The 22518-nt window shown below is 34.8% G+C and overlaps 1 protein-coding gene across 16 annotated transcripts in view; it reads left to right on the top strand.

The window, feature by feature from the left end:
• The window catches only part of ptprk (protein tyrosine phosphatase receptor type K), a 222837-nt gene that overhangs the window by 184272 nt on the left and 16047 nt on the right, over positions 1 to 22518 (top strand). For 3 of the 16 annotated variants that reach the window (XM_073817107.1, XM_073817110.1, XM_073817109.1), the window contains 12 exons: positions 2323 to 2352; positions 4606 to 4766; positions 5678 to 5713; positions 10113 to 10300; positions 12156 to 12243; positions 13918 to 14057; positions 14202 to 14219; positions 14797 to 14833; positions 16023 to 16120; positions 16729 to 16845; positions 17901 to 18055; positions 21872 to 22007. In XM_073817107.1, coding sequence (XP_073673208.1) covers positions 2323 to 2352; positions 4606 to 4766; positions 5678 to 5713; positions 10113 to 10300; positions 12156 to 12243; positions 13918 to 14057; positions 14202 to 14219; positions 14797 to 14833; positions 16023 to 16120; positions 16729 to 16845; positions 17901 to 18055; positions 21872 to 22007 — 1204 coding nt within the window. The remainder of the gene's footprint in view (positions 1 to 2322; positions 2353 to 4605; positions 4767 to 5677; positions 5714 to 10112; positions 10301 to 12155; positions 12244 to 13917; positions 14058 to 14201; positions 14220 to 14796; positions 14834 to 16022; positions 16121 to 16728; positions 16846 to 17900; positions 18056 to 21871; positions 22008 to 22518) is intronic. The other 13 variants (XM_073817113.1, XM_073817114.1, XM_073817115.1 and 10 more) reach the window with 11 other exon arrangements.

A 22518-nucleotide genomic window follows, 5' to 3' on the forward strand; every position in this document is an offset into this window, starting at 1 on the left:
CAATAAAAATAAGAGAATAAGAAAAATACATATATGTAAGCATAAATAGACCAAAAATAAAAATAGAAAATAATAATAATAATTTGTAAAAAATAAATTGACAAATAAATATGTAAGTACATGTTGCACTACTCAAGCGTAACTATTATTATCATTAAACAAATAGAAATATAGTAAATTCACAGTAACACGTACACAAAAAGATTATTTCACTACCAGAGGTGTAGTGAGTTCTAGTTTAAACTGCAGGTCAGTACAAACACACACATGCTCCACACGACGACAACAACACTCCATATTCAATCTGATCAGTCATATGTGCATCCAATATAATTTTCTTTCTCTTTGAGGATGCATTTGTGTGTGTGTGTGTGTGTGTGTGTGTGTGTGTGTGTGTGTGTGTGTGTGTGTGTGTGTGTGTGTGTGTTGTGGTGATTCTGTGGCTGCTGTCTGGGGGTAGAAGTGGACAAATATGAAGTGTTATTGAGTGGGCTTTTGAAGTTGAAAAATCTTACTTATTTTGTGTTGTGGGGGAGTAAAGCACCCTGACCCAAGAGCTCTAGGCTGATTCTTCATCCTCCTCCATACTTCATTCATTCTGAGCAGTACTACTTAGAAGGTGCACTCAAGTCATTTTTCATTCATTTTCCTAAACAAGAGATAAAACACGGGATGTTAAACTGACACTTTATACTGTGGACACAGCGTCATGCAAAGGCGCAAGCTTCTGGCTGGTTTTGCTGTTGCACTGCAAAATGCTTTTCTTACTTAGATTTTTTTGTCTTGTTTCCAGCCAAAATATCTAAAAATTATTAAATCAAGAAGAATTTTCTAGACGAGTAAAAAATGTCAAAAAAAAATTTTTTGCTTTCAGAAAAAACAAGTCAAAATTGTGTTTTAGCGAAATAGTCTGCCAATGGGGTAAAAAAAATAATTTTGTTTCTGTTTGAAATGAGATTTTTATTTTAGCTTTCCCCATTGGCAGATTATTTTGCTTGTTCTTATCAAAAACTCACTTACATTTGACTTGTTTTTTTCTGAAAACAAGATCATTTTTACTTGTCTAGAAAAGTATTCTTGATTTAAGAATTTTTAGATATTTCGGCTGGAGACAAAACAAAAAATCTAAGTGAGAAATGCATGTTTTGCAGTGTGTGAAAATAATGTATTTGTCTCCCATGATTACTTTATTCCACAACCAGAAGTGTCCGATACTTGGTGGTCTTACTGAGACAAAGTAAGCAGGATTTGAGTCTTTGTCTGTGAATGGACATCATTTCAACCAAAGTGTTTTTGTTTTTCTAACCAAAATTTATTTAGGTGGAGTGTAATGCACCATTACACTGCAAAAAAAATGCTTTTCTTTCTTAGATCTTTTGTCTTTGTTGATAAAAATTATTGTCTTGTTTTTGGAAAAAACAGGTCAAAATTAAATGAGTTTTTGCTTAGAAGAAGCAAAATAATCCGCCAATGGTTTAAAAAAAATCTTATTTTAAACAGAACGCAAGATTATTTTTCTTACGCCTTTGTCAGATTGTTTAGCTTGTTTCAAGTAAAAACGCACTTTTGACTAGTTTTTCTGAAAACAAGACAATATTTTTTACTCGTCTAGAAAATCCTTCTTGATTTAAGAGTTTTTAGATATTTGGCTGGACACAAGACAAAAAATCTAAGTAAGAAAGGTATTTTTTGCAGTGTGGGACCTATTGCAGCTTGATGTTTGCGTGTTTCGCCATCCTGTTCAAATGTACTGAACCTCGCCACACAGCAGTAAATATAAATGGCTCTTTTCTGGTCAAACTGAAGATACTGCATCTTTAAAACAGTGGTCGTTGACGCTGCTTATTTTGCAGGAAGTCAGCAGCTTACCGATATGATTCGCAGCATTTTTATTTATTTATTTTGTGCTTTTTTGGTTGTGCTCCACATTTGTTTCTTTAAAAATGGCTTTTGTAATATTTTTCAATCATCTGTGCTTCACGATTTATTGCAGCGATTTATCAAGTCAGAGCGCCTGAAATGCATGATGAAATCGAGCAGCCAGAGATTTTGCATGCTCTGGTTGCCTTTTGTTTCTTTTCCTCTTTCTACCAGACGACTGTCAAGTAAATAGGCTTTCAGATTGCACGCAAATGTACATGAAAAAGACATGCATGTTTCGACGAATGCCACCAACGAGGGCGACAGAGATCAGGCTAAAAAAGCTTCCATCAGAACTGCTGTTGACTAGTTATCTGTTGCTTATGTTGGTACGGTTGATTCCCACATTGCTCTCACCAATATCTCTTCATCTGTTTGTGCTGTTTCTCATTCGCTCGCCAGGAGGAGCTACTATTCGTACTCATATTACCTGTAAGTAACAGAGACGCTCAGACCAAAGCAAAAGCAAAACGGTGACTTACATGCAGGGCTCTGTGCTCTCTGTCTATGGTTAGTCCTGTTAGTCTTTTAAAGATGCAGTATCCTTTTTTCAAGCGAAAACACAAATCGCTTTGACCAATCCCGTTCCTTTGCATTGTAGTAGTTCTTGGACATGCTCGGCGACGGTCGCATCCAAGCGGTGTTATTTGAAAAAAGAATGCTGCACTTGTGTCTGTTATTCGTCTGTTTTTTTGGGTTGGTTTTGATTTGGTTTTGGGTGTGTGCATGTGTGTGTGTGTGTGTGTGCGTGGAATAGTTACTCACCCTGTCTCCATCCACCTCTCATCCTCACGTACTCATCCGTTCATTCATTTGGTGAAGAGGGTGTTTTTCATGTGTCCCCGGTCGGCCTTTAGTTTGCAGCTAAATCTAGCAGGTGACTTGAGCGCTGCTTTGATGGCTTTCCAACAGCTCCTGTGACATCTTTACAAAACCTTAGTCAAATATCAAGAGATTCCTGCTTTTATCTATTCTTGTTGAAAAGAGCATAGAAATCTTGTTACAAATAGGAGATGCATAAGTCATTTGCATTACAAATCATCGTTCACAGCTCCACATTGCATTTCATAACATGTCACTTTTTTAAAAAGTAAAACCATGAAAAGCAAATATATTTTTTCAGGTCAGATGAACCCAGTTTTTCTATATTTGCTTTCTTAAATAAAATGAAGCTGACATGAAAAATAACTGCAAAAAAGTCTTGATCAGTATTTTGTCTTGTTTTACAAATGTCCTTAAATCCAATTTATTTTAGAAAAATTGCATCGGATAAGACATATTCAGAGCTCACTTTACCTTATTATTTCACTGCAAAAAAATGCTTTTCTTACTTTGATTTTTTTGTCTTGTTTCCAGTCAAAATATCTAAACATTAATTTAACTAGATTAGTAAAAATTATTTTCTATTTTTCAGAGTCAAAATGAAGTGTTTTTGCTTAGAATAAGCTAAATAATCTGCCAAATGGGTAAGAAAAATAACCTTGTTTTCTGTTTGAAATAATATTTCTTTCTTACCCCATTGGCAGATTATTTTGCTTGTTCTAAGCCAAAACTCCCTTAATGTTGACATGTTTTTTTCTGAAAATAAGAAAATAATTTTTCCTCGTCTAGAAAACCCTTCTTGATTTAAGAATTTTTTGATATTTTGGCTGGAAACGAGATACAAATTTTATTTAAGAAAAGCAGTTTTTGCAGTGTAGTTCATCTTGATGTTCTTAATGTCATTTTGTACGTCATAAATGAATCCCTTAAACCCTTTCTTCAGATTTCCTTACAGAATAAGCAATAATAGTCAGATTTGACACATTAATCTTAGGTTATAACAACACTGCAAAAAATGCTTATCTTATTTAGTATTTCTTCTTATTTTTGTCTTGTTTCTAGTCAAAATATCTAACAATTCTTAAGTTAAGATGCGTTTACTAGATGACATGAGATATTTAGCCTTGTTTTAAAAAAAATTCAGGTTTTCCCCCTTGAAACAAGTTAAATTATCCGCCACGTAAAAAGTAAGCAAGATTATTTTACTTACCCCACTGGCAGATAATTTTACTTCTTTTAAGCAAACTGCACTAAAAAAAAATTTTTCCCTTGGAAACAAGACTAAATATCTTTATGTCAGTTTGCTTATCTAGTAAATGCATCTTGATTTAAGCATTTTTAGATATTTTGGCTAGAAACATGACAAAATACTGAGTAAGATATGCTTTTTTTGCAGTGACGTTTATTTCACATTTTGTCTTGCAGCTCTACGTTTATGAAATCAAAACAAAAAGCTGATTAAGAACATTATTTTCTGCAGTTTTATTGTTAGCCAAGAACACAACAGCTATTCTAATCATATTGTATAACATTTTAAGCATAAAAATGATCTGCACAGATGCAAAAAAAAAAAAAAAAAAAAAATCCCTCATAAATGCCCAAAATATGTCAAATGTGATCAAACAGTTTGCGGTTTGTACAGGCATGGTTTTATTTCTGTGAATCACATCCACTAATTTACAAGCATTTCCTACAAGTTTCCTCAAAGTTGTCCTGTATCATGGAACTAAAGCTTTCCTGTCGGATCATCCCTCCTTCTCTCCTGTGTTTTGTTTATTTCTAAATGTGGGGGTGAAGGGTGCAGTGATACAGTTTTCTTGAGTGATAGATATTTAACAAATCTCTCTTTGATTGGGTTATCAGGAAGCTCGCCAAGAAGCGCAAGGATGCCATCGGAAACACCCGTCAGGAGATGACGCACATGGTCAACTCCATGGACCGCAGTTATGCAGACCAAAGCACTTTGCACGCTGAGGAGCCCATGTCCGTCACCTTCATGGACTCGCACAACTTCAGCAACCGCTGTGAGTACTCAAGTCCTCCAGAACGGCTTGTATAAAGTATATTTCAAGACTTGACTTTTGTCAACACGGAACATTGTAGAATCATCGAGCTTGTCTGAGGATTTCATATGTGTGAGAAAACATTGGAAAAACCAAAATGCACAAAACCTACAGCGGCCCACATGAAGAGAGTGATGCGTTTCTAGTTTTCACTGCAAAAAATGCTTTTCCTTCTTAGATTTTTTGTCTTGTTTCGGGCTAAAATATCCAAAAATTCTTAAATCAAGAAGGATTTTCTACAGGAGTAAATAGTATTTTCTTGTTTTCAGAAAAAAAAAGTCAAAAGTAAGCAAATTTTTGCTTAGAACAAGCAAAATAATCTGCCAATGGGGTGAGCAAAAAAAAAAATCTAATTTCAAACAGAAAACAAGATGATATTTCTTACCCCATTGGCAGGTTATTTAGCTTGTTAAAAGCAAAAACGCACTTAATTTTGACTTGTTTTTTCTGAAAACAAGACAATAATTTTTACTCGTCTAGAAAATCCTTCTTGATTTAAGAATGTTTAGATATTTTGACTTGAAACAAGACAAATAAAAGTAAGTAAGTAAGAAATGCATTTTTGCAGTGCTGTAACACCAGGAGTTTAGATTATTTACCTCTCTTTTGCCCAATCCAATGCAAGTGCATTTAATGAGATCAGTGCGCCTCTGCAATTCACAGAGCACCAGGTTAGTTATTAGTAATGACCTGATATTGCGTGATCATGCAAAACGCACCCACGTTCGAGCACTTCTCTTGAAACCTGAGTAAAATCTCGAGTGCAGATGCAGCAGTAAGACTCCCGCACTGATTTCAGTTTCTGAACATCCTCAGATCTTGAGATTTTGTTTAGTTTTTTGTTTATGATAACTCTGCATGTTTCTCTGCAGTGCCTAATGACCCTCTCGTGCCAACAGCTGTATTAGGTGAGGATTCAGTGGATGTTGTGCCCATGTCTGTGACTGGACCGCTGGAGTTCCAACAGAGCAATTCAGTTCAATCTGTGCTATGGCTCAAAGACAACATGAAATCCAATTTACTTGCTTTAAGTATGCCGTTTGGTCTTACTGTGCACTTTTAATAATAGTATATCAGTGCATGTTACAGTAATAGAAGAAAAATATTTCGTAATATTTCATCAACAAAAATTTACAGATAATTTACTCACCCCCTTGTCATCCAAGATGTTCATGTCTTTCTTTCTTGAGTTGTAAAGAAAATTAGTTTTTTTTTTTTTTTTTTTTTTTGAGGAAAGCATTTCAGGATTTCTCTCCATATAGTGGACTTCTATGGTGCCCTGAGTTTGAACTTCCAAAATGCAGTTTAAATGCGTCTTCAAATGATCCCAAATGCGGTTGTAAGCGATCCCAGCTGAGGAATAAGGGTCTTGTTTAGTCTCTCCCTAAACTCAAGACAGTTAGGGCATGTCAAAAAATCCCCGTCTTATTTTCTCTCTCAACTTCAAAATCTCCCTACGTTGTTTTATCTTTTTTTTTTGTTAAGGGTGTTTGATCTTCTTTGCAAGTGCAAACACTGGGTCGGTACTTTTGCAGCGATGCAATATGATTTTGAAATGATTTTTGAAGTTGAGGGAGAAAGTAAGATGGGAGTTTTTCGACATACCCTAACTGTCTTGAACCGGGAAAAAAACAGAGTTCAGGCAGAGCAACCAAGATGAGCTTTTAAGGTTAAAAAAGTATATAAAATGTAATTTTTAAAAATTAATAACCGATTGTTTCACAAGACAAGACCCTTACTCCTCAGCTGGGATCGCCCTCTGAAGCTGCATTCACTGCAAAAAATGCATTCTTGCTTAGATTTCTTTGTCTTGTTTCCAGCCAAAATATCTACAAATTCTTAAATCAAGAAGGATTTTCTAGACGAGTAAAAATTATTGTCTTGTTTTCAGAAAAAAAAAAAGTCAAAACAAAGTGAGTTTTTGCTTAAAACAAGCAAAATAATCTGCCAGTGGGGTAAGAAAAATAATCTAGTTTTCTGTTTGAAATGAGATTTTTTTTCTTACTCCATTGGCAGATTATTTTGCTTGTTTTTTTCTGAAAGCAAGAAATTAGTTATTACTTCTGTGTTACTTATTACAGATTTAAGAATTTGACCAAATATCTAAGTAAAAAATGCATTTTTTGCCGTGTTCAAACTGCATTTTAGAAGCTCAACCTATGTATGTATGCATGCAGAAAAATCCTGAAATGTTTTTCTCAAAAAACATAAAGAAAGAAAGACATGAACATCATGGATGTCAAGGAAGTGAGTACATTATCTGTACTTTTTTGTTCTGGAAGTGAACTCCTTTAACAAACAATATCATAGAGCAATCAAATCAAATCAAATCTACATAATTAATATGTTATCCAATAGAAGTTTCATGTTGTCTTTAATTTCTGCATATTTCCCGCCCCAATTAGTTTATTAACATCAAGTCGTGAGGTAACGTTTGATTCAGGTTGAGTTTTTCTTCAGAAGATAACTGAATTGATCTGAGTACTCCAGCTGCATCTAAAGACCTTCATTACCCAGCATGCACTCATGTAGCCCTCCCCCAAACCATGTTCCTGTTGTGTTACATAGAACAGGGTTTCTCAATCATTTCCACGGCTCCTCCTGTATTGCACAGTAAACGAAAGCGCTCAGTTTAGCTGATAGACTCTACTATGGACAAGTTGTATCAGACACATCCAAAGCATGCAGCGCAGGGAGCCTGTAGGAATGGATGGAGAACTACTGTGCTTGAAGAATCAAATCCCAGAATGTTACAAATGTCTCGTGAGACGACTGATGATGACTGTGTGTATTTGCACTGAAAGCACAGTCATTGCTCACCTAAAGTAAGACGCACTGTGCTTATTCTGTGGACTCTGACATTTGCTAAACAAGGACATAGAGTAGATTTCTATTGTTTGAGATCCCAAATGACAGGTTGTGCCAAGCTTAGATCACTCATGGATGCTTTTAGGACATTTGGTCATCTAAAGTAAACCTGTATCACAATGTTTCTGGTGAGTTGTGATCCAAAAAAAGAGCTGCCGGTCTGATGGCTCACAGACAACAGGAAAAACTGCTGACTATGTTTGTTAACACACTTAAGTAGCTTTTAAAAGGTGCACATTGAAATATTGACAAATTAACAATTTTAAATTTCAAATCTTTGTTTTAATCTTTTGTTTAGCTTTAAAGACTCAAATACATTATTCGATTTTTTTTTTTTTTTTTTTTTTTTTTTTTACATTTAAAGGTAATATGTGACCCAGGGCCACAAAACCATTCTTAAGTAGCATGGGTTATTGTGGGTTATTATCAAAATTATACATTTTTCTTTTATGCCAAAAATCATTAGGATATTAAGTAAAGATCATGTTCCATGAAGATATTTTGTAAATTTCCTACTGTAAATATATCAAAACTTAATTTATGATTAGTAATATGCATTGCTAAGAACTTCATTTGGACAACTCTAAAGGCGATTTTCTCAATATTTAGATTTCTTTGCACCCTCAGATTATAGATTTTCAAATAGTTGTATCTCGACCAAATATTGTCCTATTCTAACAAACCATACATCAGTGGAAAACTATTAGCTGATGTATAAATCTCAGTTTAAAAAAATGACCCAAATGACTGGTTTTGTGGTCCAGGGTCATATTTAAAAATACATTTTACATGATTTTAAATGTATTGAACTGCAACTTCTTTACAAATGTGCAATTACAAATATATGTAAAATACAAATGATGTTTCAATAGAAATGACATTAAAAAAATTATATGAAATATAGTAGTTTTTAAAAAGTATCTCTTGCCAAAAAAGTACTTATTTTTTGCAAGGGATATTAATAATTTATCATTACAAGATTCACATTAATTAAACATTTTAAGGACTACTAGATGCTCAATGTAAAATCTGGAAGCAGAATCAACCAAGAAGCACCACTGCAAAAAATGCTTTTCTTACTTAGGTTTTTGTCTTGTTTTCAGCCAAAATAACAAAAAAAATCTTAAATCAAGAAGGATTTCCAGACAAGTAAAACTTTTTTTTTTTTTTTTCAGAAAAAAGTCAAAATTAAGTGAGTTGTTGCTTAGAACAAGCTAAACAATCTGCCAATGGAGATAGAAGATTATTTTTCTTACCCCATTGGCAGATTATTTTGCTTGTTTCAAGCAAAAATGCACTTAATTTTAACTTGGTTTTTTTTTCTGAAACAAGACAATAATTGTAACTCATCTAGAAAATCCTTTTTTTTTCTTTTTTTTTTAAATTTGTAGATATTTTGGCTGGAAACAAGACAAAAAATCTAAGTAAGAAAAGCATTTTTTGCAGTGACTAATCTGTGTGTTTTAGCAAAAGCCTCATCACACACACACACATGACATTATGAGTGTTCCCGGAGCTTGTGGGATGATGCCGAAACTGAACTGACAGCTTACACGTAAACCTAATATAACTCCAGTCATCTGGGTTAACAGTGTCAGATGCTAACATAAAGCTAACATGACAGAACAAGCCAGAAAGAAAGACGTTTTCCACAGTGGTGTGATGATGATGATGATGATGACGGTGGGGTATTAAAACGTCCCTTTAGGCCACGGCTCTGACAGAGACAGTGCTGAAGTGTAGAGGACAACACTTCATCCAAACAGCTGCGTCTTTCTGACATCTGCGAGGAAGACGAGTTATAGTCCCTTATAAGATGTGACCGAATAACGTCTGAAGTCTATCAAAGTTGAGATCTATGTAGGAGCAACACTAAGATGTGCACTCGTCTTTGTTCTCGAGAATCGACGGGGGTTGCTTAAAAATCTTTTCCTGTGGTTTCGATTCTTGTGCATTTAACATTCAGAGGTATCTTTTGCGGTACAATATACAGTGTATATATATATATAGAAATGTGGCTTTTGCATCTCTACAGAAACTGCAATTAAATCCAATTTGAAGTGCCTTAGAAAGTCTAGCAGTCTGGATGTGATGTAGAGAGTGGCTTTGTTTGTGCTCCCTCTCGTCTTAGTGTCCTGTAGCTGTGTTCTGTACATGTTTAGTCCATATCACCCCATCAGCTGTGCTACAGAGCCCGTGTGTTTGAGCTGACGCTGAACTAAACAACTCTTTTCTCTCCCGCTGCCCCATAAGTGCCTATTACTGGTAAGTGTGTGTGAAGAATCGCCTCTGTCCTGTTCAGAGTGCACCACTCTGGGATTATATATGCATTTGTGAGGTTTTGCGTGTGTGTCGAGTCCTTTGAGCTTAGCATGTGCAAAGGTTTGTTTGAAGCCCTTAGTGTGCGTTCCAATCAATCTTTCCCGACCCCTTTCTCAGATGAGAACCACACGGCGGCGGCGGCCGAGAACAGCAGACTGCTGGACATCCCGCGGTACCACTGCGAGGGAACCGAGTCGCCCTATCAGACCGGACAGCTCCATCCTGCCATTCGAGTGGCTGACCTGCTGCAACACATCAATCTGATGAAGACCTCTGACAGTTACGGCTTCAAGGAGGAGTATGAGGTTAGATTGTGAACATGCCGCTCTCATGAGCTAAAAAACACACTGCAAAAAATGCTTTTCTTACTTAGATTTTTTGTCTTGTTTCCAGCCAAAATATCTAAACATTCTTGAATCAGGAAGGATTTTCTAGACAAGTAAAAATTATTGTCTTGTTTTTAGTAAAAACTAGTCAAAATTAAGTGAGTTTTTGTTTAAAACAAGCAAAATAATCTGCCAATGGGGTAAGAAAAAAAAATCTTATTTCAAGCAGACAACTAGATTATTTTTCTTACCCCATTGGCAGATTATTTTGCTTGTTTTAAGCAAAAACTCACCAAATTTTGACTTGTTTTACTAAAAACAAGACAATAATTTTTACTTGTCTAGAAAATCCTTCCTGATTCAACAATTTTTAGATATTTTGGCTGGAAACAAGACAAAAAATCTAAGTAAGAAAAGCATTTTTTGCAGTGTGATAATGTGTCCTGTGCAGACAAACTCTTAAGTGATCTTAACTGGAAACTGGATTCACAAAGATTTCCTGCAACTTACCCTTGCCTTCCATTGTTTAGTGGACAGTCATCCAAAAATGAAAACTTTTTTACATTATACAATTCAAAAGCTCGGAGTGCAAAAAATGCTTTTCTGACTTAGATTATCTTGTTTTCAGCCAAAATATCCTAAAAATCTAAAATCAAGAAGGATTTTCTAGACAAGTAAAATTATTTTCTAGTTTTCAGTAAGTCAAAATTAAGTGCATATTTGCTTGAAACAATAGTGTAGGAAAAATAATCTTGTTTTCTGATTAAAAGAAGATATTTTTTGTCTTTCCCCATTGGCAGATTATTTAGCTTGTTCTAAGCAAAAGCTTGCTTAATTTTGACTTGTTTTTTCTGAAAAGAAGAAAATAATTTTTACTTGTCTAGAAAATATTTTTTCTTGTCTTTCTTGAAGAATTTTTTTATATTTTCACTGGAAACAAGAAAAAATATGAAAAGAAAAGCATTTTTTGTAGTGTGTATATATATATACATTTTTAATATTTTTATATAGCAAGAATGCTTTAATTTGATCAAAAGTGATGATAAAGACATGTGTGATTTCAGATAAATGCTGTTTTTCTGAACCTTCTACACTACAAAAAAAGCTTTTCTTACTTATATTTTTTGTCTTGTTTCCAGCCAAAATTCAAGAAGGATTGTAAAAATTGTGTAGTTTTCAGAAAAAACAAGTCTAAATTAAGTTCATTTTTACTTGAAACAAGCAAAATAATCTTGTTTTCTGTTTTCAGATTATTTAGCTTGTTTCAAGCAAAAACTCACTTAATTGTGACTTCTTTTTTTCTGAAAACAAGGCAATTTGATTTAAGAATTTTTAGATATTTTGGCTGGAAACAAGACAAAAAATCTACGAAATGCATTTTTTGCAGTGAAAAAGCTAACTCGTTTGAAGACCTGGGGTTGAGTAGATATTTAGCATATTTTCATTTATGGGTGAACTATTTCATGAACGTTAAAAAAAATGTCACACTTCTCCAAGAAGGCATTAAAACCCCTCCTCCACAGCGTTATATACCCACACATGTTTTGCAGTCATCAGTTTGCTGGTTGCAGGCGAAGAGAGATGGCGGTTTATTTCACGAAACCACAATCTGATCAGTTGAGTTTATGTGCCAGATGCAGAACAATTTGTTTTGTTTCGACGGCTGAGAGCGCCTGACGCTTCTGTAACTGTTCTGTGATCAAATTTCCATGCATTTCCATGCACATAAAACAAATTCAAACTACTGTGTTGTGGTGATGTTGTCAAATGCGATAGAAATATGAGTAAAATAGAATGTCAGCAGTGTTGCAATTCTTTCTCTGTTTCTCTCCAGAGCTTCTTTGAGGGTCAGTCTGCTTCTTGGGACGCAGCAAAAAAAGAGCAAAATCGAACGAAGAATCGATACGGGAACATCATTGCATGTAAGAGTGTAGGATATTCTCTAGTTCACTTAATATCTGGCTCCATACACTCTCCTTTAGATGGTTTTATAGTCATTAAATCACCTTTTGGAGAACATTTGTTCTGTTCTTTAGCAAAGCGACATGAACTGGTGCTTTAAGGATGAACATCAAGAGCAAGTCATATTTCACCCCAACATCTTAAGTTTAAGACATTATATTGCGCACATAAAAAAAATCAATTTAACACATTTCCTCTAGTTCTTAGTATTGTACTAATTCACATTTCCCAGATGCTTTTATCCACTCCCTTGTCATCCAATATCATGTCTTTCTTTCTTTAGTCGTAAAGGATTTCTCTCCATATAATGGACTTCTATGGTGCCCCAAGTTTGAGCTTCCAAAATGCATTTTAAATGCAGCTTCAGAGGGCTCTAAATGATCCAAGCTGAAGAAGAAGGGTCTCTTCTAGTGAAACGATTGGTCATTTTTAAAAATAAATCAAGATTTATACACTTTTTAACCACAAATGTTCGACTTGGACAGTTAGGGTATGTCAAAAACTCCCATCTCATTTTCTCTTCCAATTTCAAAATCGTCCTACACTGCTGTTTTACCTTTTTTTTTTTTTTTTTTTGTAGAGGGTGTTTGATTTCTTTGCACGTTCACTTTGTGAACACTGGCTTTGATCAGTACTTCTGCAGCGATGTAGGGCAATTTTAGTTGGAGGAGAAAATGAGATGGAGTTTTTTGACATACCCTAACTGTATTTAACCAGAGTGCACTAGACAAGACAAGCATTTGTGGTTTAAAAATGTATAAATATTTATTTAAAAAAAAATAGCTGATTGTTTCACTAGATAAGATGCTTATTCATTGGCTGGGATTGTTTAGAGCCATTTAAAGCTGCATTTAAACTGCATTTTGGAAATTTCAAACTCGGGGCACCATAGAAGTCAACTATATGGAGAGAAATCCAGAAATGTTTTCCTCAAAAAACATAATTTCTTTACGACCGAAGAAAGAAAGACATGAACATCTTGGATGACGTTTTCTGTGAATTTTTGTTCTGGAAGTGAACCAATCCTTTATTTTCACAACTTCTCAATGCATCAAGGTAATGAGAAATGATGAGAGAAAATGTGCTTAATCATCATAAAAATAATGTCACTTTACAAATAATGTTAAAAAGCAATCAATATTTTGATTTTTGCATTTCTTCCAAATGATATTGAGGTGAAATATGACCACACTGCAAAAAAGGCTTTTCTTACTTAGATTTTTTGTCTTGTTTCCAGCCAAAATATCTAAAAATTCTTAAGTCAAACTTAAGTGCATTTTTGCTGGAAACAAGCTGAATAATTTGCCAATGGGATAAGAAAAATAATCTTGTTTTCTGTTTGAAATAAGACCCCTTTGGCAGATTATTTTGCTTGTTCTAAGCAAAAACTTAATTTTGACTTGTTTTTCTGGAAACAAGAAAATATTTTTTACTTTCAAACCATATTTTTTAGCTGGAAACAAGACAAAAAAATCTAAGTAAGAAAAGCATTTTTTGCACGGCAGGACAATTTTTCATGCATTGTAAGAGCTGTTTCACAGCTCACTATCGGTCAAGCTGCATGCCAACAAAACAGAAGAGCCCACAGTGTTTTTGACCTGAATCTGCTCTGTTTGCCGTGTGTGGCGCTGTAGACGATCATTCTCGAGTGATCCTGCAGCCAATGGAAGACGACCCGTCCTCTGACTACATAAATGCCAACTACATTGATGTAAGTGGCGATGCCGCCTCCTCCTCCATTGGCGAACGTGTGAGAAACGTCTCTCCCTCCCTCGTATGTGAGGTCTTTTATGCATGCCTTTGTCTCAACTATACACAATTTACAGCTTTCTTTTCTTCCTTGTTGGAGGTGCTTGCTGACTCACTGACATTGTTGTGCTCTCTCTCACTCTTATGCGGTTGATTTTTGGGGCGGTAGATTTGGCTGTACAGGGATGTAAGTATCACTGTAGGCACATTCGAACACACTTCCCCTCTCTGTCTCACCTTTCCATGCCCTTAAGCCCATCTGCATGGAGCCGCTTGCGCCAAATCACATCCAGTTCCATTCTGTTGCTCTTCCTCGTGCTGCAGCTCATCAGCTTTGCCCGTAGCGTGGACATCATGCATGTTAACACTTCTTGGCCTGTGTTTCAGTTAACGCTCATGATTTTGGTGTCGTGTGTTTTAGTTTTCGTGGGAGGGGGATTTGATGCCGGGTCTCCCTGCAGTGTGTGTTTGATTTGTAGAAATCGTGGAGTGTGTGTGTGTGTGTGTGTGTGTGTGTGTGTGTGTGTGTGTGTGTGTGTGTGTGTGTGTGTGTGTGTGTGTGTGTGTGTGTGTGTGTGTGTGTGTGTGTGTGTGTGTGTGTGTGTGTGTGTGTGTGTGTGTGTGTGTGTGTTGAGATTACAAGTCTCAAAACAAAACTGTTAAAAACTTAAGCTAATTTTTTCATAGCCCACTGAAAAATGAATTACTCTCAGGTTTGAAATGTTTGCTGCATTCAACAATCCTTGTTTTTGTTGCTCTTGCAGGGATACCAAAGGCCCAGCCATTACATCGCAACTCAAGGTAAATTAGGATTATTAAATTAATCATCTTTTCTTTATTGCCAAGAATGAAAACTGACAGATGTTTAAATATGCAACTGACTTAAAATATTTGTATTAAAACAAATGCACAAACACTGAATAAAATGGTAGCCTAAAAATGTTACCATCCACATAAACTAGTTTTAAGTCAAAAATATGATTAAATATTGCAGTATCAACCTAAGTACAGTTGAGGTCAAAAATTTACACCCCCCTTTCAGAATCTGCTAAATGTTAATTATTTTACTAAAATAAGAGGGATCAAACTAAATGCATGGGGGTGAAAACTTTTGAACAGAATGGAGATGTGTACATTTTTCTTATTTTGCCTAAATATATTTTTTCATTTAGTACTGCCCTTCAGAGGTTGCATAAGATACTTACATGTTTTCCAGAAGACAAAATAAGTTAAACTTCACCTTAATGCATGGTTTTCCTTCTGGAGCATCAGTGAGTGTTTGAACCTTCTGTAATAGTTGCATATGAGTCCCTCAGTTGTTGTCAGTGTGAAAAGATGCATCCCAAAATCATACAGTCATCGTTGGAAAGGGTCCAATTGCGCAAAAATGCTGGAAAACCCAAAATAATTGTGGGACCTGAAGGATTTTTTCTGAACAACAGCAGGCAGTTTAACTGTTCAGGACAAACAAGGGACTCATGAACAACTCTAAACAATCACTAAACAAAAAAACAGCTGTGGATCATTTAGGACAAACAAAGTATTAAGAATTAAAGGGGATGTAAACTTTTGAACGGGGTAATTTTTATAAATTAAACTACTATTATCTCTTGTGGACTTTATATAAACCTATTTTATGTGAAATATCTTATTCAGATCAGTTCTAAATAAACAGTATTCTTATTTTAGTAAAATACGTAACATTTTGCAGATTCTGAAAGGGGGATATAAACTTTTGACTTAAACTGTATATTAATAAATCGTTTAGGAACATCTGTTTAAAGTAATAAATGCAGGTTACTACTTTTTAAAGTGAACGATCCACAATGATATACTCTAGATAACAGTGCACTTGCTAACGATACAAATTGTATTTTCCATCAATATATTCTACATTATTTATCACAAAATATATCATGCAAAATCTGTCAAATCATTGAACAAACACATAGATTTAGAGAAATAAAGCAGAACTTTTGGTTTTCCACAGGCCCTGTCCACGAGACGGTGTACGACTTCTGGAGGATGATCTGGCAAGAGCAATCGGCCTGTATCGTGATGGTAACCAACCTAGTGGAGGTGGGCCGGGTATGTCACTATACTGCCTGCTGAGGGGCCGTCGTGTGTTTTTGTGCTCTGTGATGTGACCTGAAGGCCCCTGCCTGCAAAAACCTTTTGAAGAGTGAGCGAGGACTAGTAATCCAGACCAGCAGATCATATTGGGTATCATAAGTGACAAAAAGGGGTGAATCTCACAAAACCTGTGAGGAACAGGTCATGTTTCACTCTTAAAATCAAAAGAAATGATCATTTTAACACTTCTCAAAGGGTTGAAGCATGTTCATGTATGTATTTTGTACAGTTGTGCATGTTGTGGATGTTTTGTTTAAATATATTCTAATGCACAAGTGAAAGCATTTCACAGCAGTCTTTATATCATAATATCAAAGAATTGAATACAATGCCAAAATTGATGACTCTAAGCATTTAAACAAGAGTTCAGCTTTAAGATTTAAGCCAGACATAAATAAGACTGCTGCGAATCAAAATGCATCTTTGTTGCTTTGCATCAACTGATACATGTACTGTGTCTAAGACTGTTATGAAGTGTTTGTAATGGACATGCAGCAAGTTGCATTGGAGTGCATTGTGATTGGCTGTGTATTTTACGTTTAATTGGTCTCATCCTCCTATAGGTGAAATGCTATAAGTACTGGCCAGATGATGCTGAAGTTTATGGAGATTTCAAAGTGACATTTGTGGAGGTCGAGCCGCTTGCAGAATATGTTGTCAGGACTTTCACTCTGGAGAGGGTGAGATTATTTTGACCTTGTTTAAAGTTTATTGTTTGAACCTTTTGTCTAATACAGTATGAAAGGTTTGGAAAAGTATGGAAAAAAGATTTGTGTTTTCAGACTTTTGTCTATTTCATTTTTTATAATAGAAAATAAAGAATTTAATGAAAATTGGAGAATTAGAAAATTGCACAAGAAGTAAGTTATCATTGCTGCTGTTTAATGATGGTCAAATATGCACTTTTTGATTATGCAAAATGCAGGTTATAAATATTTTGGCTTTCTTCTCACAATATTCTTAGCACCTTATTTCAAAAAAAAGCCTCAAGGACTTTTTACACTACCAGTCTTTTTAGAGACTCTTGAACTTGGCCAATTTATATCATCAGCCTTTTTTATCATCAACATTTTCCCTTGATATTAGAAGTAATACAATAAGAAAAGATAGATTTTAAGTTGACCTCTGTTTATTCATACGCATCCATGCTCTTGTTGTATACAGTGATGCACAAAGGAAATAGATTATAAAAATAAAAAATTATAATGCAAAAAAATTCCCATGTGCATGTAGATGTACAAAAATAAAAGTCTTTTTTTTATTTAGGGTATGTTGTCACTTTGAGAAGATGACTGTACTATATACCAAATATAAAGCTGAAAATAATGCGCTATGAACCATTTATGTTAAATATTGTCTGAAAATTTACTGAGAGGTTTGTAAATTTGAGTCTGGAAAAGTATGACATTTTGAAATGGAAAATAGGTTGGAACCCTGGCCTGAACCCTAGAGGAAATATGTTTATTTTCCTTATGCACTCCATATACAGTGGCCGCACAAAGTATTTGGACACTTTAAAACACTGCATCTGTTATGTATTTCAACCCCTTTTGTCAAATGATGTTTTACTTGCAAAATGCACTTGTGCGTCTTTCTCTACACTTGCAGTGATATATAAATTTTAGTCTGACTTTCAGTGTCCAGATACTTTTTGGTGCTAAAGTAATTGCTGAGAATGCAAATAATTTTTTCAGGTGCTCAGGTGGTTTGTTGATGTCTCTTCTTGTTTTCACAGAGGGGTTTTAATGAGGTGCGAGAGGTAAAGCAGTTTCATTTCACTGGCTGGCCCGATCATGGAGTACCGTATCATGCAACAGGACTGTTGTCATTTATCCGACGAGTCAAGATGTCCAACCCTCCCACCGCTGGGCCTATCGTCGTCCACTGCAGGTACTGCAATGCGTCAACACATGTGCAACAAAATTCACACATACAGCCTACTGAATAGTTGCAAAACAAATCAAACATGGTAATCCTTAGCATGAGTGGATGACAGAAAATTATGTACATTTTACAACGATTGACCAGTTTTTATACGTAAAAGTAGCTACTTTATACGTCATAATTGTGTTAAATCGGTTTAAAGGCCAGATTTCCAAACTCTCTCCATGTTTAAAGGAATTTTCAACATCCTCGCCCTCAGGCCATTCAGTATAAAGATGAGTTTGTTTCTTCATGGAATCAGATTTGGAGACATTTTGCATTTTCCACTTGCTCATCAATGGATCCTCTGCAGTGAATGTGTGCCATCAGAATGAGAGTCAAAACAGCTGATAAAAACATCTCAATAATCTGGCTAAGTAAAAAGCTAAGTGTATGTAGGAAACAAATCCATCAAGGCAGATCTAATATAAGTCCATAATCCATAATATTGCTCTCTCCGGGGAAAATGTCATCTATGGAAATCCATAGCATGAGTGAATAACAGAAAATTATGTACAATTTTACAACAGTTTTTATGCGTAAAAGTAGCTACTTAAAACTTCATAATTGTTCTAAACTGGTTTTAAGGCAAGATTTCAGAACTTTTGTTAAAGGAATATTTCAACCAAAAATTAGCTGGAAATGTCCTCGCCGTCAGGCCATCCAAGATATAGATGAGTGTTGTTTCTTCATGGAAACAGATTTGGAAGAATTTATCATTTTACACTTTTTTCACCCAATGGAGTGCAGTGAATGGGTGCCGTCAGAATGACAGTCCAAACAGCTGATAAAAACATCACAAAAATCTGGTGAAGTAAAAAGCTAAGTGTTTGTAACAAACAAATCCATCAATGCATTTTAATTAAACCGTAAACAGCTGCTTCCAGCTAAAATACAATAAAAACAAAAATCCATAATCCACAATACTGCTTTCTCCAGTGAAAAGTCATCTTGTCTGAATCGGGAGAGAAATCTACACAGATCAAGCAACAGAAGCAAATGTTCAAAGTTAAAATGTCTTAATGATGGATTTGTTTCTTTTGGTCTCTGAAGACATTAATTGATGGATTGGAGTAGTGTGTGATGTTTTTATCAGTTGTTTGGACTCTCATTCTGACGGTACCCATTCACTGAAGAGAATCAATTTTTGACCACAAGTGATATGTGACCCTGGACCACAAAACCAGTCTTAAGTCGCTGGGGTATATTTGTAGCAATAGCCAAAAATACTTTGTATGGGTCAAAATGATTGATTTTTCTTTTATGCCAAAAATCATTAGGAAATTATGTAAAGACCATGAAGATTTTTTTGTAAAATACCTACTGTAAATATATCAAAATGTAATTTTTGATTAGTAATATGCATTGTTAAGAACTTAATTTGGACAACTTTAAACGTGATTTTCTCAGTATTTAGATTTTTTTGCACCCTCAAATTCCAGATTTTCAAATAGACGTATCTCAGCCAAATATTGTCCTATCCTAACAAACCATGCATCAATAGAATGATTATTTATTGAGCTTTCATATGATGTATACATCTCAGTTTTGTCAAATTTAACCTTATGACTGGTTTTGTGGTCCAGGGTCACATATGATGCTACATTTCTCCAAATCTATTGAAGAAACGAACCCATCTGCATTTTGGATGGCCTGAGGGAGGGGGAGTACATTTTCAACAACTTTTGGAGCTATTCTTTCATGCATCAGTACAACATCAAAAGAAACCACAGATCCACAGTTAGACATTTTCTATCTACTTCTCTGAAGCAATGCAAAGTCGACTCTGGACTCTGTTGGAATTGATTTTTGTGTTGTAGAGGAGAATGCATTGTCATTTGTTTGTGACATCATTTCCTGTTCTTAGGGTCTTACCACAGCTCATCTGCATATGCAAATAGTCTTGTGGTTGGTTCTGTTGTTTTGTCATTCTCACACTTCAATCTACCAGCGTCCACATCTGATACTCTTGGTCAGTCACAGCAGGTCTTTTGACTCTTTGTGCTTATGACTCTCAGCCTGTTTAACACATCTGGCAGAAACTATTTTACCATTTTAGATTACCACGTTGCCTTGTCGTTCATGCCCCAAGAACAGGATGTGGTCTCATCTGCATTGCATGCGTGCACAAAAAAAGAACAAGCCCATGATGCAGCTTTCTTTTCCTTTCAACTGGTTAACATCGTCGCAGTCTTTGATTGCTACTTTCATTGTTGTCATGGTATTATGCTGCCAGGTCTGTTTCTAACGTGGATTGCAACGATTGACAGAGAAAATAATAGCAGCAGATGAGACAGAAAAAAATGTGTATGTCGAATTATAAAATGCAAGTGTAAGAGATCTGCTACAGCAATACTAATGAGAAAAAGAAAACTAATTAGTGATGGCTAACTAATAATAATACACTGCAAAAAAAATGCTTTTCTTACTTAGATTTGTTCTCTTGTTTCCAGCCAAAATATCAAAAAATTCATGAAACAGGAAGGATTTTCTAGCCAAGTAAAAATTATTGTCTTGTTCTTAGTAAAAACAAGTCAAAATGAGGTGAGTTTTTGCTTAAAGCAAGCAAAATAATCTGCCAATGGGGTAAAAAAATAAATCTTATTTCAAGCGGACAACTAGATTATTTGTTTTACCCCATTGGCAGATTATTTTGCTTGTTTTAAGCAAAAATGCTCTTAATTTTGACTTGTTTGTACTAAAAACAGGACAATAATTTTTACTTGGCTAGAAAATCCTTCCTGATTCAAGAATTTTTAGATATTTTGGCTGAAAACAAAGAAAAGTATTTTTTGCAGTGTAATAATAAAAATGCTGTATTACATGTAATGTATTTCTTTGTTCTTGATTTTAATATGTAAACACTTTAATTTACTTGACTTTAAAGCAATGTGTACTTATTTGTTTATAAATAGATGTTGGTTGCTGTATTTATACAACAAAAAACTGCTTTTCTTAGGGTTGTTTCCAGGCAAAATGTCAAAAAAAATCTTAAATCAAGAAAGATTTTTTAAACAAGTAAAAAAATAATTTCTTGTTTTCAGAAAAAACAAGTAAAAATTAAGTTTTGGCTTAGAAAAATAGCAAAATAATCTGCCAATGGGGTAACAAAAATAATCTTGTTTTCTGTTTGAAATTATTTTTTTTTCTTACCCCATTGGCAGATTATTTTGCTTGTTTCAAGCCAAAACGCACTTAATTTTGAGTTTTTTCTGAAAACAAGATAATGATTTTACTCATCTAGAAAGAATTTTTAAGATATTTTGGCTGGAAACAGGACACAAAATTATTAGCATTAATAATAAAATTAATAAAATAAATTTTATTTTTATTTTTAAACAGTTAATATAGTAGTTAAATAGTTCCAATTTTTTCTTCTTCTAGAAACTTCTAGAAACTAAACGACCAAATAAACGTTTTCAATTATTCCGTGAAATATGTGTAGTACAAATGTTTAATATTTTAAAATGTAGATTTTAAAATATTAAACATGCGAAGGAGAGGACCACTGCTTTAGACAGTGAATTAACTACATCTTTAGCTAATAATAAGTAAATACAACAACAAATATTTTTTGAGCATCTTTTCACAAGTGCTTTATTCTTAATCAGAAAAATGTCTTTAAACCTTTTTACAAAAATGAAGCTTTACGAATAGCTCTGATAGCATTTATAGAACTGCTCACAGACACATGCTCTTGTCTCTCACCTGCCATTGTTTGATCAGTAATGAAATCAATACAAGACGGATGATTGATTTTCTTCCCTGTTTTGTCCATGTCAGTGCGGGAGCCGGTCGGACAGGATGTTACATCGTGATTGACATCATGCTGGACATGGCAGAGAGAGAGGGGGTTGTGGACATCTACAACTGCGTCAAAGCTCTGCGCTCCAGACGAATCAACATGGTTCAGACTGAGGTGTGCTTTAATCATGATACATCATGGTCCTCTAAGATTTTCCTCTATAAAACATCTAGAAGAATGAAACCTCAGTCCTGACCACTAAGGGCCACTGTTGCTTTTCTGCAGTATTTACAGCAACAACAACAGAAAAGCAGTCAGCCATGCCGCTATAATGCATTTCTGAATATTTGAATTCAGAGTTAATTAAAGAAATAGGTAGGGTACAATGGGGCTGAAGACACCCTAAGAAAAAAAAAAGCTTTTTACTGTGCCCAAAGTGTATAATTGCAGAAAAATGTATAAGTTTGAATTGCACATTTATGGAGCAGATTTTGTATGTGAAAATAAATCATACAAGTTGTTTAAAAATCGTATAAATTAGGTGGCAAGTGGGGCACACAGTACTGATACAATACTTTAGCTAAAATAATGTTTTTTTAATAGTTAATGCCTAAAGTTAATGCTTGTTCAAAACAATCACTTTAGCGACGTTTGTACTATTTTCTGCTTATTTTGATAAATAAAA

This window comes from Garra rufa, chromosome 13 (assembly GCF_049309525.1).
Source record: "Garra rufa chromosome 13, GarRuf1.0, whole genome shotgun sequence".
NCBI classification, from domain to species: domain Eukaryota; kingdom Metazoa; phylum Chordata; class Actinopteri; order Cypriniformes; family Cyprinidae; genus Garra; species Garra rufa.